Genomic DNA, 16,833 nt, shown 5'->3' with positions numbered 1-16,833 from the left:
AGTACAGAGATGAGTCCTTTATCTGATGCAATTAGGAGGTCATTAGTAATTTTCACCAGTGCTGTCTCTGTGCTGTGGTGTTTTCTAAATCCTGACTGAAATAAATAAACTATTCTGATGTAGAAAGTCACACAACTGATTTGCCTCTAATAGTTAAAATCTTTTCATTGAAGAAGTTCATGAAGTCATGAAGATACATCCAAGATTCTTTACAGTGGTGTTGGATGCCAGGGCAATGCCATCTACAGAAACCACATCACCAGATAATTGATCTCTGAGGTGTTCAGGGCCAGTAAAATAACTTCAGTTTTGTCTGAGTTTAACATCAGGAAGTTGGAGGTCATCCAAGTTTTTATGTCTTTAAGACATGCTTGAATTTTAGCGAGCTGGTTGATTTCTTCTGGCTTGATCAATAGACATAATTGGGTATCATCTGCATGACAATGATACCCAATGATATTGCCTAAAGGAAGCCTATATAAAGTGAATGAAATTGGTCAGAGCAAAGAACATTTTGGAACTACGCGATTCATCATTTACATAAAAAAAAGATATAGAAAGTCACACTGATTGGTGAGGACTTTAGAGAAGGGCCAACCTCAAACATTAACCAGCAATGTCGGTTTCTGAGAGGTACATTATTTTTCAATGGTGCCAGGTAGCTTTAGCTTCAGTTCCCAATGGAAACTAAATGCATAGCAGTGTCCAACAAGATAAACGTTGATAATATTCTAAATATACTTTAACAGGTATTGATTTATTTTTTTTTAGGTCAGCCTTAGTTTTAGGTGGCTAAAATACTTTTGCTGGGCTGGTACTCATGTCTGCTTCTCCTAACGGGGCGTGCCGACTGCAGTCTACTCTAGGTAGGTCTACACAGACTTTGGATAAGGACCTCATACTACCCCACATCAAAATACCCAAACCATCCCTTTAACTTAATCAGACATTGTTCTGTTGACAGACTACCTAGAAGGTAGACAGATTCTGAAGCTTACAGCAGTACACCGACATGCCTTGTACCTGGAATATTCCTACCACGGTCTTTTTTTAAAATTTATTTTTTAGGACTGACCAAAAAGACAAGTCTAATCAAATGGTAGACATAATAAGCTTCACACAGGTACAACAGTGGGCTGTCACAGGTTTAAGTAATGGAAAAATGTTGCACCACGTCTTCAGAATGACGACGTAAACAACAAGTGTCAATTTATATTTTGGGTGCAGTTACTATCAAATCATAATGAAACATTGTCACAAGGGATCGAGTTCATACAAAAGATAATTATTAAGAGGACAACGGCTGAAAAGCCATCTCCTCGAGGTTATATTGTCGTTTGCCCTTCTGGTTTCATTGCACATAAGGCTGTCGCCATCACATGTTGGATTTGAGTCTCGATTGTGTTTATGTTTTTAGCCTGGACAGATTCTGACCGTATTCAAATGAACGGCTGAAGATAATCTGACACGGTTTGGTCAGTTTTGTTCATTAGAAAAGTGTGGTACAACAAGGAGGTACACTTTACCATTCTTTATTTTGACATTTGTTTGCATCAAAAGTAATGAAAAGATGTTGTGAACTTATAAACATAGTTTATTTTGTTCTATTAAAGAAATTGTTTCCCAAAATAACATTTAAATTTGACATGTGCTGCATGAAACTCAATTACACATGAACTGAAAAGCTGTAATGAGTAACTATTAAAACATTGAATAACTGGCAAAACGCAACGCCGATAGATACAAAATACAAATACCACTTTCCATCTCTCCAAAAGGGGATGTGTTCTATATCAGTCTATTCACTAGTTCAGAGAGCTTTCCGTCTGCATCTCCAGCCCGGTGGCGTGGATGTTAGAAGAAGTCTGCCGCCAAGGGCCGGCGTTTCGGCGTGGTCTTTGGAGTTTTCGTGCTGGTCTTCCCGATGGCCTTAGGGGTCTTTCTGGTGGTGAGTGGAGACTTTAAGACCCCAAACTTGGGTTTCTGTTTGGGGTCAAAGGGCACTCGTAATGAGCCGTCTGGACTCACCAGCAGGCTGCGATCAGTCTTCCGAAACTCTGCACGGAAAAGTAAAATGGTACGGGCAACATTGTTACAAAGCCTAACAGGTGAGAGATTAATTCACATAATAAATCGTTCAACATCTTAATAACGGTGGACCTAATTTTAATGACTTTATACAGCAGGGGTAGACCCCTGGAACTCCCCCCAATCAAACCCATGTATCTCACACACACACAGCTAAAATTCAAAAGTGTGTTCTTGACGTGATCCATTTAGTAGCTTTTCTGGAGTTGTCAAAAGCAAAGTTGAAAAAAGAGGCCATTTCCTTTGGTTTCTTTTTAAAACAGCTGCAGCTTTCAGAGAAACCAAAAAACAGGTCTTTCTAATTTAGTACATATTGCCTCGGACAGAGCGGTAAACATGACAGCCTACAAACCAACAGGTTCATTTAACAACTTTCATTCTGCATCATCCATGTGGAGAAAAACAATAGGGGGAGAATTCTGTGAAGCAGTGAGTTGTATGCACTGTAAATTTGTATTTGTTTCTACTTTATGCACAACCAGATTAAGTCCATCCAAAGAGCCATTTTCCCTAATTCCAGTCTTCTCTAAATACACCAGTTAAGTTTTGGCTGGTGACCATTTTTTAAATTTAATTATTGTTTTTTCCCCCATAGAAAAACAGCTTTAGTATACATTATAAATATCAAATGGTATCCAATTCCTTACCAGCTGTCTTATTATTCTTGAGACCGAAGGTCACCTTCTTGGATTCTGATTTGGGAGTTTGACTCTTCTGTGAAATACAAACATAGAAAAGAAGAAGTCACACATAACGATTTAAATATTCTAAGAGACCAATATTTGAGAAAGTAAAAAAAATTAAATTAAACTAAACAAGAGTGAATCTGATCAATTTATTAGGTAGAACATCGGCTGTGGTCTGCTTTTCCTCCCAAGAAAGCAACACATTAATAATTATCGTACTGTAGTTATACATTGATTATACACTTCCATTCCACCAATTAACAGATGTACTCAGGTTTGGATAAAGCTCTTGATCCAGCAGCATTTTGACATTTCAATACCTCAAAATTGTCGCCAGGAAAACCTGATGGGAGCATCATCTGACATACTATATACATAGACTGTACTTGTACATAGCTTTCCTAGTATTCAGGACCCAAAGCCCTTTAACACTACATATCATTCACCTAACCTCCCATCAGAACAAAGGTACAGCATACTGTCTTGCCCAAGGGGGCGGACGCGGACACACACACACACACACACACACACACACACACACACACACACACACACACACACACACACACACACACACACACACACACACACACACACACACACACACACACACACACACACACACACACACACACACACACACACACACACACACACACACACACACACACACACACACACACACACACACACACACACACACACACACACACACACACACACACACACACACACACACACACACACACACACACACACACACACACACACACACACACACACACACACACACACACACACACACACACACACACACACACCTTATTGAAGGAGCCGCAGTCTCCCAGACAAATTCACCACAGCAAACCACAATACAAATAAATAAAAGGAACACCACCTAGAGTGTATGCGTTTTAGTGTTCAGTAGCTTCTGTTCAATGTTTCCTCTGCCAGTCACACCTCTGACACAATAATGGAATTTCTGGCTTTCAGTACGAGTACCTTGAAAAACTAATATTTGATGCCATTAGGAAAAAGACTGCATTTGCCATATTTAATGAGCGAAACCATAACAAAACCTGCACATATTATATTACACACATCATCTGAAATCATTGTACACCCAGATACTGGACCACTTAAAGGGTTGGTTCCCCCAAAAGGAAAACACTTGCCTTTCCTCACTTACCCCTAGTAATGCAGATAACTTTGATCTTATTTATCCAGGTTACAGCTCAACGTTTGTTGTAGTTTGTGTGAACCATTTCTTTGATGCTTAGTTCTGACTTACCTTCTTGCTGGACAGCGGGACGCTGGGGCTCCCCTTGGTTTTGCAAAAGAGTGGCGTTGGGACTGTGGTGTTGCTGTGAAAGGTGACGAAGTCAGATGCCGACCCCAGGGAAGCTTTTGCCTTCTTTTGTGACTTTTTAGTGCAAAGAGTGGATGCCTGTCCAACATCCTGAAATGGAAAATTAATTTACACGTTAGTTATAACTCCGTGTTATGAGATCGTCAGTCAGTTCAGTCTCATCTCGTCTGAACCCTTTAACCTCATTAAACACTCACACTGTCTGGTTTGGACTTCTTGGTAGCGGTGTGTTCTTCTGCGACCCCATTGGTCAATGTAGCCTCCAGCTCATCGACCTCATACTCAAACACCACAGGGATCTTCCGCTTCTTCTTTTTCGGTTTCCCAGAGGAAGCGACCACTTCGGTTTCAGTCGAGAGTTCTGCATCGACTCTGCAAACCACCTGCAACTGGCTTTTAGCCTTCACGTCCACTTGGGCCGCTGCCAACTTCTTTTTCATATTCTTTGCTGGTGTTGTCACGGTGATCTCAAACGGCAGTTTCCCAGCATCCACTGTCGGACGGGTTTCCATAGCCGCCGCTTCATCTGCCACTGAAGTCTTACATTCATTTTTGTTATTTTTCCTCTTCTTGTTCAATTGGATTACAGCGCTTCCATCCTCCTGCTTGCCTTTTTTCTTTTTCTTCTTTGTAATTGGCGCTGTGGTGGCATCTTGTGATTCTTCCTCAACTGAACTGACTTCAGCGTTGGTGTGTTTTAGCTCTTCTTCGAATTGAGCCTCAACTGTTGGTCCTACATCAGCTTTGAGGTTCTTTTTCTTACTCTTATCACATGGGGCTATTGTTTGCTTCTCAAGTACGGCGGTCGGGCCAACCTTCGCCTCCTTGAGCTTCTTCTCAGCCGCCGGGCCCTTCTTTTTCTGCTTGGCAGGGGTTGGAGAATCAGTTTCAGGTGTCGTTGCCGTGTTTTTAACTAGAACGATTTCTGCTTTTGCATTGCTCTGCAGTTTAGCCTTAATCTTATCCGTTTGCAACTTCACCTTCAGGCCCTTCGTTTTTTTCTTCTTACCCGAGGCCGTAGCATTGGCTTCGGAGGACATCGCTGGCTCTGTTCCAACAGCCTGCTGCTCCTCTGCTGCCACGGTCACCTCAGCTTTAAGCTGAGAAGTCTCCCTCTTTCTGATCTTTACAGATTGGTGCATGTTGTCACTCGTGCAGTCAGTGGGTTGGCTGGTTTCTCCTGTGGGCCGTTTCTTAACTTCAGAGAGGAGCAGAGTTTCTGACTGTACCTCTGGAGTATTTCCCTCCGTCACTTTTAACGATGCGAGGGGGCTTTGTGTCTGTGCTTCCTTTTCCAAATCCCTTTTCACTCCCTCGGTCTCTTTTATTGGACATTGAGGTTGAGCAACAGTCTGTTCAGATCCGTCTGCACCGCCATCCTGCACTGCTTTCTTTTTCTTCTTCTTCTTCTTCTTCCTCTTCTTGTTTTCATTTGCAGTTAGGTCAGCTGGTTCATTGTCATCTTTCGCTGAATCCTTGCTTTGCTTTGTGTAGGCCTCCTTTTTACCCCCTGAAGTAGCAGAAACAGATCAGATCAAACATTTGTTATTGAAAGGAGACCAAATGTAATTCTCCATTCATGGTCAAACAGACACAGGGACAAGATGTAGGACATTTAACAGTTAAGGGAGCGCCATGTTCAGTCTTATCTGAAGACGAGGTATGGTTATTTAACCTGCAACGATTATTAGATATAGTGAGTGTAACAAGGCAAGCATCCCTCCTTAAGTGATGATGAGTGACCCAGTAGTTTCCTTTGACTCAAGTGCCTGAAATTAAATGGCATAAAATGGCCTCTGAGACATAAGACACATACAGGCCCGTCTTACGCAAACCACCCGAGTATCTTTCTTTACTTATGCATCCTCTGGATGTCCCCAATTATTTGAGTCTGTAGTTTAAGTGATTATAACTGGGCTTATTGGATCCACAAGCTCTAATCCCAATGTATGCAATGTCAAAACTGGTAGGGGACACCAGTATGCAGACATATTCACCAATACACCATATTTTAGGACAAAACACATCCTAGTTTCCCCCCGAAATGCATGGGATTAGTGTAAAGTGGGCATGTCTGTGAAGGGGAGACGTGTGGATACCAATAGAACCTCACTCACATATTTCCCTTAGGGGATCAATAAAGTACTTATCTATCTATTAAAAAGGTGAGAGGTCAAAGGACCCATTAAAAAAAGTCCATGCCAAAATGTAGCCTAACTTTGGAGCATTATTCAAACTCCTTCCTTTGAGCCAGCGACGGCTTCTGAAAGACTAATACTGTCTGAGGACGCAGGAATTCTAGAGAGTTAGATATGTGGAAATGTTATCTTCCTGTGCCACAGTTAGAGAGCATGGCTAAGACAGCTATATGGTTTGTCAAAAACGGTCCACACAGACAGAAACAAAAACCGTCTTGGTTCCGGTATAACATCCAACAGCCTGATTGGGCCTCCGAAATGTTAATCACAGATAATATTTTCTTCCGCAAAAAAGGGAAAATTCAAATCGCAGTTTGACTTTCATTACCTGGCGCTTCCGCCAGGTAGAAGAACATTACGTTGGCAGGAAGGTTGCATCACTCTACCGGTGTGCATAATAAGCAGGTTGATGGATTCTTGATGCCCTGAAAGCCTCAACAGTTCAACTTGAGGGAAAATACAGTACTACTCACTAAAGAAGGATTTCCAAATGTCCAGCAGTATTAATTATTGAAACGGCATAACATTTATTCACAAATATGAATACAGAATTTGTTTACACTCAATTTGAATGATTTTACTAGTAACTAATTTGTTTGTTTTTTTACATGTTCAATCAACAGCCCTTGTTGTTATCAGGGATCAATACATTCTGGGCAGGAGGTAAAAGTGCATCATGGGATACCTTTACTTTTCTTGGCTGCTGGCACTCCCTCATTGTTATCCTCCATGTGACCACCTCCCCTCTTCATCATCTTCCTGCTGCCGAACATGTCATCATCTTCATCTGTGGAGACCTCCTCGGGGTATTCATCCTGAGGAAAGATGCCTGAGAGGAAATCCAGGAGGAGACAGAACGAGGTCAAAGATCAATTCTGTTTTCAGAAATGTCAAACAGTGAAGAATTAGATGTGATCAACTCTTACCTTCATTCAGATCACGCAGTCTGCCATACAACACGAGAGGGAAGAAGGAAACATTGATGAGTTTGGATTGAGGTAGAAATCATTCATGCAGGATTAGAGATTATCTGGTACCATGTGTCCTTTACGATTCAGTTTCCCATATCTAGTTTGCTTATAGCCGTGAAAACAACTCGACTCCACATCAGATCCATTCAGGATTTCATGTGTGATGAGACTCCAGGCCTGAAGACATGTACAGTCTAATTTTTTATTATAGTCGTAGCCCCACGTACTGGCAACAGGAAGTACAATGTTCTAGACTTTGGCTTGCTTCTCTTACTAGGTAAATCAGATCAAAATCAAATGTCTTCCACAAAAACGGAAGACTTTCATGATGCCAGCCATAGCAGCGTTTCATGTAACGTGAGGTTGGCATCAGTATATAAGAAAATTAAGGAATTTTAGTTTACGGTAGGGTGCTCGGACATCTGCCATCGCGGCTGTTGAATTGATGCTGAGGGGAACATAAGTTCTTGACTTCTGAGAAGTATGTATACAAATACTTTTACCATTTTAAGCATGTAGCCCCTACTTTGGAATGGCCTTACAATGTGTACCGACAGGTAGAGCTCAGGTCCTCATCAACATTCACCCAAAGCTCTGCCAGAGGTTGGTAAAGCAGCCATCTTGTGTCCCAGAGAGACAGGCAGCATTTTGGAAGTTCTTGTGCTTTTAGTATGAGGACATGGACTGAGGGATTAAAGCATGCATATTGTGTATTTCCAGTCTGGTTACAGACCTACTCGCATTAGAATTCACATTGAACATTAGTTGAAAAAGCATCAGCTCTCTGGTGCCTAGAATGCAGAGGTGCACAAATCCCGTAAGTCTACGTGTTACTGATGATTTGTTAAAATTAACACTTTCCTTCCCATCTGGTTTAGTACTGAAAGCCAAGTTTGCTGGTTCTTATGTGGTTAGGGGAAAAAAAAAAAAACTAGGTGAAGTGTCGCGTTAGAGCATTTACTCACACTTTGATGATCTTGTAGAGTCTTTGTCTGTTCCTGCTGGGTGTGCTGCTCCGACTGGCAAACTCAAACAACTTGTCTGCCAGGGCGGCATAGTTAAACTGCAAAACACAAATATCTCATTAGAAATCTAAACTAATTCCTTACCATTTCAAATGTCCATCATCCAAGTAAGAATGCGTGTAATGATAAACATTGACTGATCCATAAAAGACTTCTAGTAATCAACTTTTTATTGGCTGCTAAACAGATCTTTCTGCACATTTCATAACACTTTGAATTACTACAAACCATTGTCAAACACGTAAATGTTCACATTGATTTTCCTCCCTCAGCTAATTGAACAAGCCCAAAACTGCTGTTATTCATCCTTCAGTGTTTCTGCAGTTCAACTTTTTAGAAAGATATTATTTTTTATTGATTTTCCACTAAACCACCATACATTTGTTTGCAGCATATATTGGAAATGTGGAAAATGAAATTAGGATCTCTGGCAAACAAGTGTTCACGATAGTTACATTTTGTTCAGCAACATAATCTTCAGAAATTAAGTGAACCATTATGGGGTTTTTTTGAGCATGAATGCAACTGGCAGAAGTAAAAAGCTGACTTTAGGATATAAACAAACACCATGGTTGCACGAGCAACACAGAAACGCTGTAACAGCAGACTAGTCTGCTGTAGCCACTTGTTAGCTACGGCCTCTTTAATACACGTAGTCTTTACAAGTTGGGTAATTAACAGTGTATTCGTGTGTCGAACAAAATGCTAAAATCTCTCAAGCTTGTTTCAACCACTGATCTTATTTCAAGCATCTAGGGAGGGAAATGAGTCATTTCTGGGTTTTGGGACTCCATGTTCTTTTAAATGGAGTTTGACTGACAAGACGATAAAACAAATAGCATGCATCAAAAATAAGATGGTGAAATGTGTGACTAGGACACAAATCCTAAAAGAAAAACCCTGAATACAAATAGATCGAGAAAGTCCTCACCTGTAGGACCTGTTCAACATCCTCGTCACATGACACCTCTGTGTCTGAATCTTCCACCTGAAGCTCAGCATCATCACTATCATTACCCTCATCTTCATTTGATATATTGCCTGAAATGAAAATTAAACGGCACAATTTACCTCATTAAAAAAACGTAAACACCTGCTACGACATGTGGTGACACACAGTGCACTGTCTGTCAATAGGAATGAGAACATTGCATGGATAAATAACAAAATGTGACCAATTGTATCATCATTATATTAATCTAAAGTCAGCCCAAACTCTACAGCGCTGTGTCAGCACAAAGGAAAGCTCGGGCTCCACTCATCATTCTGCTACAGGAGAAAACATGCTGGCTTGTTGGTCGCCCTTACAAAATAGATGACAGATGGGGGGGAGGATGCCCTGTGACCAATAGCAGACTATTGTATCAATGAGTGATGTGCCCACACTGAATCACAGTGTGGCGTGGACAGCCAATGAACAGCTACTGACGGTCTGCACTGAGACAGCAAGGCCTCTAGTCATTGAAGCACATTTACAACCCGTTGACCTCTCATCTGTTGAGCCTAATAAGTCGCCCAGCTGTAACAACTCCATGACCTGTAGCGTATCACTAGCTGCAGTGTATGCATAAAACAAACAGTCCCCACCATGAGTCTGTATTAATCCAAGTTTAAACCAGTGCATTACAAACTCAGTGTAATGTTAGCAAATGTCCAGTCGAGACGGTGTTTGGGCAGTATATTTGTCAGTGAATATATAAATAAATGCTACAACTCATTAGCCCAAGTTAGCAACAGCGCCGGCTCACGTACCCACCAGAATCCCCTTCATAAACATGTCCACTTTAAGCTAATCCTGTGCACTTTGGGGCAAAGAAACATGCAGTATTAATGTTGTATAGAAATTAGTGAATCCAGAAAATAAATTATTATTTGTGGCCGATATTCCATTGAGGGCATAGGTCAGAAAAATTGTGCACTATATTTATAGAGCAAATTATTTATTTTCTCATTAAGAAAAATCCCATCCAAATCAACTGATGCTCTTTTCTGGGAAGGTACCGTTTATCTGTTGCCTATTCCTTTTCTTGGCGACCGGTTTGCTCATCATCTTATTGAGTTCGTCGTTGTCCTCTTCAGAAGCCTGTCCCGAGTCAGAGTCAGAGTCCTCAGCTGCTTTCAACTCCTTCATCAAATCTTCAATGGCAAAGGGGGCCTGGTCAATAATAGTGCTGAGGATGCTGTTGCAGATGGCACTGAAAAGAGACCGACTGGTGACAGACAGAATGAGAAGTGGTTAGCGCCAGAATTGGAACAGAAAACAAGCTGCTTTAGTCAACATGGACCAGTGCCATCCATTTCCCATGAGTCATCAGTATGACAGCTTACTCTAAACCTTTAAACAGTGGTGTACATGCGTTGGTTTTATTCTACTGTGGCCAATCACAGCAGCCTGCACCAGCATCAAATACAGAACTGCATGATAAACTTATTTGCGATCAAATTTTAAAAATGACAACGGTTCGAGTGCAAGAAAGCATTAGAATAAATTAAGCAGAAAGACTTACTCCTTGGTTTTGGATGCCGTTTTGCAGAATGGCTCGATGAATATCAAGTTCTGATCAGCAGTGAGCTGTGAAAAGAAAGACATGAGGATCATTTTGACAGTCACTTATTTTCGCATAACAAAGAACTGGAACTATTTTTATATTAAAATGAGTTATTATATTGTAAAAAATAACACACCAACATACTGCAAAAGTCGAAGTCTAAACAATTACAGAGGAAGCATCTGAGAATATCTGATCATAAAACATTCATCTTGTATAGCACTTTTAAAATGGGATATGGTAAAAACTAAGTGGACTGGTCTCTGTTGGAGTTTCTGATGAACCTGCAAGAGTTCAGCTGATTTTGAGAGGAATCCGACTCGGTGGCACCGATGACTAGCAAGAACAAATATGTAGAAAAAGATAATCTTCTTCATTTAGAGGAATTAGCATAATGGGCGGACCGGGTAGAGCTTTTTACTTCCGTTACCTCTAAAGTGTGCCTTTGTTGCGATTTGGCAGCTCAGCTCGTTCTGTCAGAAGAAGCAGTGACTTCAAACTAAGTACGAGAAGAGCTACGAGTAAGGGAAAGGACGCCAAGTTCATTCATGCAGTGTAAAAAGCCATAGGCTTGAACTAGTGGTGACTAGTCGCTATGTAACTTGATCCATGCACATCAGTAAATCTGTGAGCACACAAATGGTTGCACCTAGATCATGTAATATACATTTGTGACCATATTGAGACCAGTTTCACTCCAAAACATTGCCACTTAGCACGGTGATGTAGATCTGCATGCAATAAATCTGTTTGAAGATGTTTTCACGGCAACATAATTAGAAAGAATTATGAGCCGTTTAATTCCTAAGACTAGCTCTGAGCAGCTTCTAATACATAATTAAAACTACTAATGTCAAGATTTTAGAAATTAATAAAAATACAATCTTTTCTTCCCTTTTTAGAACAGGGATGAAAGAATTGTTGAGCCTTGAATACCGGCTGCTATTACAAAACAAAAACAATCTGGATTGGCCGATATGGCACATCGACGATCTACAATTGGTATCGAGGTCAGAAAACAAGTCTCCCTTTTTTTTGCCATTTCCCAGAGTCAAAGATAACAGACTATGGCAAGATCAGATCAGCTCAATCATGAACTCAATGACACACACTTAAATTGTCGGTTCATCACAAATGCTAAGAATGTCTTGAACACAGTGGCGGGGCTGTACCTCTGCTGAACCCACGGCTGCCAGCTCGGTCATGTAAAGGTCAAGGGTGTGGAACTGCAGCCCGAGGGGAGCCCCGCTGCCGCTCTGCAAGAGGTGTGCCGTCAGCAGCTCCAGAAACCTGGCAACCGCACTGAGGAGACATGGTACATCATTATGGACTTCTAAGGGACACGACATGAAGGTAACCAAAAAGGTTTTGGAGATAAAGTTTGAGTAGATTACCTGCTCTCCCAGTTTTTCCTCTTCAGCATCTCAAATGTTTGTCTGAACATGAAGCGAACCAGCTGTTGACAAAAGAGGGGACTTGTAAGCAATTAGAACATCCAAAATATTTATTTAAATTCACAGCTGACCTCTTTATGTGAAACCCCCCATAGTTTGTTATGAGGAAATGTACTTTGCTACTCTTGTTTGAATGCGTTTTGATCTTCGCTGGTTACTAAATTCTCTTATCAGGTGTTGATACCAGCAGGATACGAGCCTTGCTGTAGTTATTTAGGCTGTTCTGGGTTTTCCAATAAAGAGTATCAGCGAGCCACCAGATGAAAACACTGACCGTATGCGAGGAGTAATTGATTTGACAGGGAAGGTTAGGTTACTATTAACACAAAGTAAGTGTCCCAGTGACAGTAATGGTAATGTTTGGAAAATGGGACTGTACTTTTATAGCTCTTTTCTAGTCTTCCGCTCACTCAAAGCGGTCTCACACCACTTTTACCCATTCACACACTGATAGCAGGGGCTATGGTACTCATATCGGTACTCTGTATTAACAAGTACTTTGTCTGAAAAACTAGTGGCACCGGTGAAACCCTTCCGAGTACTGATACCATTGTTTAAAAATAAGATGTACGGCTCACGATGTGGACGTGACTGGGATCATTCTCTTTTATGTTAGGGAATATCAGGCTCGACAATTTCTTAACCAAAAGACGTCATGCCAGAGTGAAACATCTTACTGGAAGAGCCATTTTACATAGCTGAAACTGATTACACTTCACACCAACCTGGAAGAACTTGTCCATGCGCAGCCTGTCGATACCAGTCCACTCCCTCTTGAAGGTCTGCAGGAAGCTCTCCAGGTACAACAGTTCTGCAGGAAATGGCACATTGTCGTCATGAAAAGTACAACACATACAACATGCTAGGTGTAAGATGCAACTTGTATACATACAACATGCAAGGTGTAAGATGCAACTTGTATACATACAACATGCTAGGTGTAAGATACAACTTGTTTCTGCCACTTAGCCTATAGTATGTGTAAAGTCATCTGTCAAATAACATCTGTCATGGATTCATTGTTTTGAAACGTGGGATAACTTGGAGCGAATTGATGATATTTGCACATTCTGCTTTGGTTTTCCACAAGCAGCTACAGAGAATTATCGATCTGCCGGCAGCATATGTGCAACATAACATGGACAGAAACAGGGCTCTCAATCCTTCCCTGCAAGTGTGTCTGGTACTATGACTTTGCTATTGGATCATTTAAAAAATGGGAAGGATCATTTCAAATCAGCGCTCTGAATAATAAAGTGCATAATATCAAATTACAGAAGTAGGCAGTGACATTTCATCTACACGATAATAGTGTAACATTATATTGTAATTGATGATACACCCTGACTTAAAAGAGAACTCTTGCAACATGTTGCAAAACTTCTTTAAATGCCTCATATCAAATCCTATGAGATTATAAGAATCAGACGTGGGAAACTTACGTCCGTCAATATCCTGGAAGCTGTGGATCAGGGTAGAGATTTGGTTGGACAGCTCCTCCTGAAGAAGACAAGTGAAGACTGCATGAACAGAAATATCAAATCAGGCATGAGAGGGGTGACTGACTCTAAAATGTGATTATGGGGCACATCTCCATGGCTTAAAGTGGCTTGCGACTCAGTCTGTAAGCTTTATAGCAACCATTGGCCGAACCTTTCCTTTCCTGGAGATGCAGACTTAATCCACCCTGGTGAAATGGAGGGCACCACTGTCAGCACCGGCGCACTGTGCAAAATGTGCATGAAAGTCCACTTAGAGAGAATTTCCTCATCAAAGGTCTGGAGCATCACAGTAATTTCTAACTTGGGCAATTATTTAGTCTCTTTTATTTTTACTGCTAGGCTACTTAAAAAAAAAAAAAAAATATATATATAAAATTATTTTGTATTTATTAGACCCTACTTCTCATGTACTAAATGTTTCAAAAAGACATTACCCCCAAGTAGCCCAGCAGTTGTATTAACGTCTGTATGTAGTCAACAATTCACTGTCAAATTAAAGTTCAATTGAACAACAACAATAATTATTGACAGTTTCCTAATTTAATGGGATGATTTATACATAGTCTAATTATAAATGTTCTTCTCATCGAGTAAAATATGGGATGTCATGGGTTGCATTGTCCTGCAGCTTTAAATTCAGATCGGAACTGTTGTCACCTAAAAAAGCCACGATAGTATATTCGTGTCATCTTCTAATAAGATAAATTTGTATTCAGGGACTACAACTCTGGTTATTGAAATCACATGTTTCAACTTTATCCTTCTCTGTTAACATCGTTGTTGTTGTCCAGTGAACAACTGTATTAGGATTCTGATCAGATTTATTTTCTGTTCCTTCACTTTGGATGAGAGTCGGTACATTTGTGCAAAGGATTAGTGCTTTCAACTGCCTTTGAAAAGTATGAAAATATAACAGTCTTGGTTAACGGCTCTGGTCTCGCTGACCACTTTTCTCTTTTTGTAGAACACCATGTAAAATAACTTCTGGCTCGCGTACTATTCCGACAGTTCGGCCTCTCGTCCTGACTACCATTTATTTATCTCACTCGAGTCTGGAAACAGAATCAGAATACACATATTTGATTGGCTGAGTAGTATCTCTTGAGATAATTAACCATGCACTGGACGGCTGAACGAGTGCCATAAAGGCTAGAAAAGCTGCGCTGGTTAAAAAGAGAAGCACTCCATCAATTTTAAAATACTTAATGATCTATAAGTTTTAGGTCCAGATACAATGGCGTCTGGGTCCGCAACGCGGTCCGCCTATTTGTGACCCCTGGTTTTGAGAAATACTCCTGCTACAAGTAAACGTCCTTTCATTCAACATCCTACCTAGCCTAAGTACAAAAGGATTAGCATCCACATATACTTAAAGGCAGGTAAGGAATCTTCTTCAAAAACTGTGTTGTTGAAATTCTTATTACATCCTGAATGGTGTGACCAAAGAAATTGTGCATCTGTGTAATTTGGCCTGGAAGTAATGATTGGGCGGGCTACCTGTTTACCTGCCTGCCAGTGTTGCTGACTGGATGACCTTCTCACTATAGATCTAGACACTTTTGGCGCTAGTGCTGTGAGATACTCTTATTGGAAAAGAGTTGAGACACAGAGCTGGGTTTTGGGTTGGATACATTTTCAAATTTAGCATACTCTTGCTTGTTTTTTAAGATTACCAACAGTAGCTTTAAAAATACACATACTACTAAATAACACATATTTTATTAGTGGAATATATATATATATTGTATACATTATACATATATTGTACACTTTATACAATTACTGCAGAGTAATCAGTCCTCCTTTTCAGACATTAAGGACAAGACAACTAATCAATAACGTCTTTTCACAGAGGAAATAATACTATATTGCAACAAATACAGTATATATATATATATATATATATATATATATATATATATATATATATATATATATATATATATTCCAACACTACATGTCATCATTCACCCATCCAACTTACTTAAGTGTCTTGCCCACTTCGACATGGACTAGCGGCGCTGGGGATCGAACACCGATCCTCTGATTGAAGGATGGCCCTGCTCTAACGCTGAGTCAAACGCCCCCAAATAACTAATTGGATGTCTCCAATGGGCTGAAATGCACCGCGTGTACTCACAGCAGTTCCCATTCACATGATCCGAGTCTGTACGCCACTCACACAAACACTAGTAAAGCATACCTGGAGCAGTGGCTTGTCCTGCATCCACAGGCAGTAGAACAGACCCTTCCACAGCTTGAGCAGCTCCTCGCCTGTGAATCCACCTGTAAAGAAGACACGGGACTGTGTGAGGCAAGTCCTGAGTCCAGGATAAAAGTACACTTTATACAATTACTGCAGAGTAGTCAGTCCTCCTTTTTCATACATTAAAGACAAGACAACTAATCAATAACGTATTTTCACAGTGGAAATAATACTATATTGCAACAAGTACAGTAACACGGTTACATTACAAGTTAAAAGATGGTCAACTCTTACGTTAGCTAGCTAACTTAATTACACACCAACCTGACCTAACAGCTACACGTGTGCACTAAGTGTAGGTTAACTACCCACATGCACCCGACTGGGACCCATTCCCTTTCAAACTGTTAGTTTCAACAGTCGCTGTTAACAATACATGTTTAGATACCCTGTTACCCATTTTCAAGTAAAGTTAATATTAGCTTTAGAGCTGTTGCTAGCGAGCTCAGTCAGAGCTAACTAGTGTTAGCGGGCTAGCGCGGTTCTTACCTGTCGCGATGTGAGACCTGACATGTATGTATTTCCTCAGCTTCTTTACAGCCTTGGTCCGGATGGGCTTCTCGTTGGACGCTAATCTCTGCGCAAGCTGCACCTCTGGCTCTTGAATCGACGCCATGTTCACACCGATTCACGTGGGGACTCTTCACACGTTTCCACTTTACTTTGGCCCCTCTTCTCCCCACGTTTCCCCGATACGGCGCGGACTGATGACGTGTTTCGTCTTC

General features: G+C 40.8%; 1 protein-coding gene across 1 annotated transcript; it reads right to left on the bottom strand.

Moving 5' to 3' along the window:
• Positions 1–1,576: 1,576 nt before the first annotated feature.
• On the bottom strand, positions 1,577–16,833 carry LOC117750641 (ribosomal RNA processing protein 1 homolog B-like). Its single transcript, XM_034561912.1, has 16 exons — positions 16,598–16,833; positions 16,046–16,128; positions 13,783–13,840; positions 13,066–13,151; positions 12,281–12,342; positions 12,059–12,188; positions 10,845–10,909; positions 10,339–10,547; positions 9,269–9,378; positions 8,278–8,375; positions 7,268–7,287; positions 7,027–7,170; positions 4,341–5,653; positions 4,066–4,233; positions 2,736–2,802; positions 1,577–2,057 (listed from the first exon to the last, which is right to left on the bottom strand). Exons 1-16 carry the CDS (start codon positions 16,722–16,724, stop codon positions 1,855–1,857), a joined length of 2,943 nt encoding a protein of 980 aa, XP_034417803.1. The 5' UTR covers positions 16,725–16,833; the 3' UTR covers positions 1,577–1,854.

Source organism: Cyclopterus lumpus, chromosome 21 (genome assembly GCF_009769545.1).
Source record: "Cyclopterus lumpus isolate fCycLum1 chromosome 21, fCycLum1.pri, whole genome shotgun sequence".
Taxonomy (NCBI): Eukaryota; Metazoa; Chordata; class Actinopteri; order Perciformes; family Cyclopteridae; genus Cyclopterus; species Cyclopterus lumpus.
Note: the sequence above shows the minus strand (reverse complement) of the source record. Positions and strands in the feature narration are given on the sequence as shown.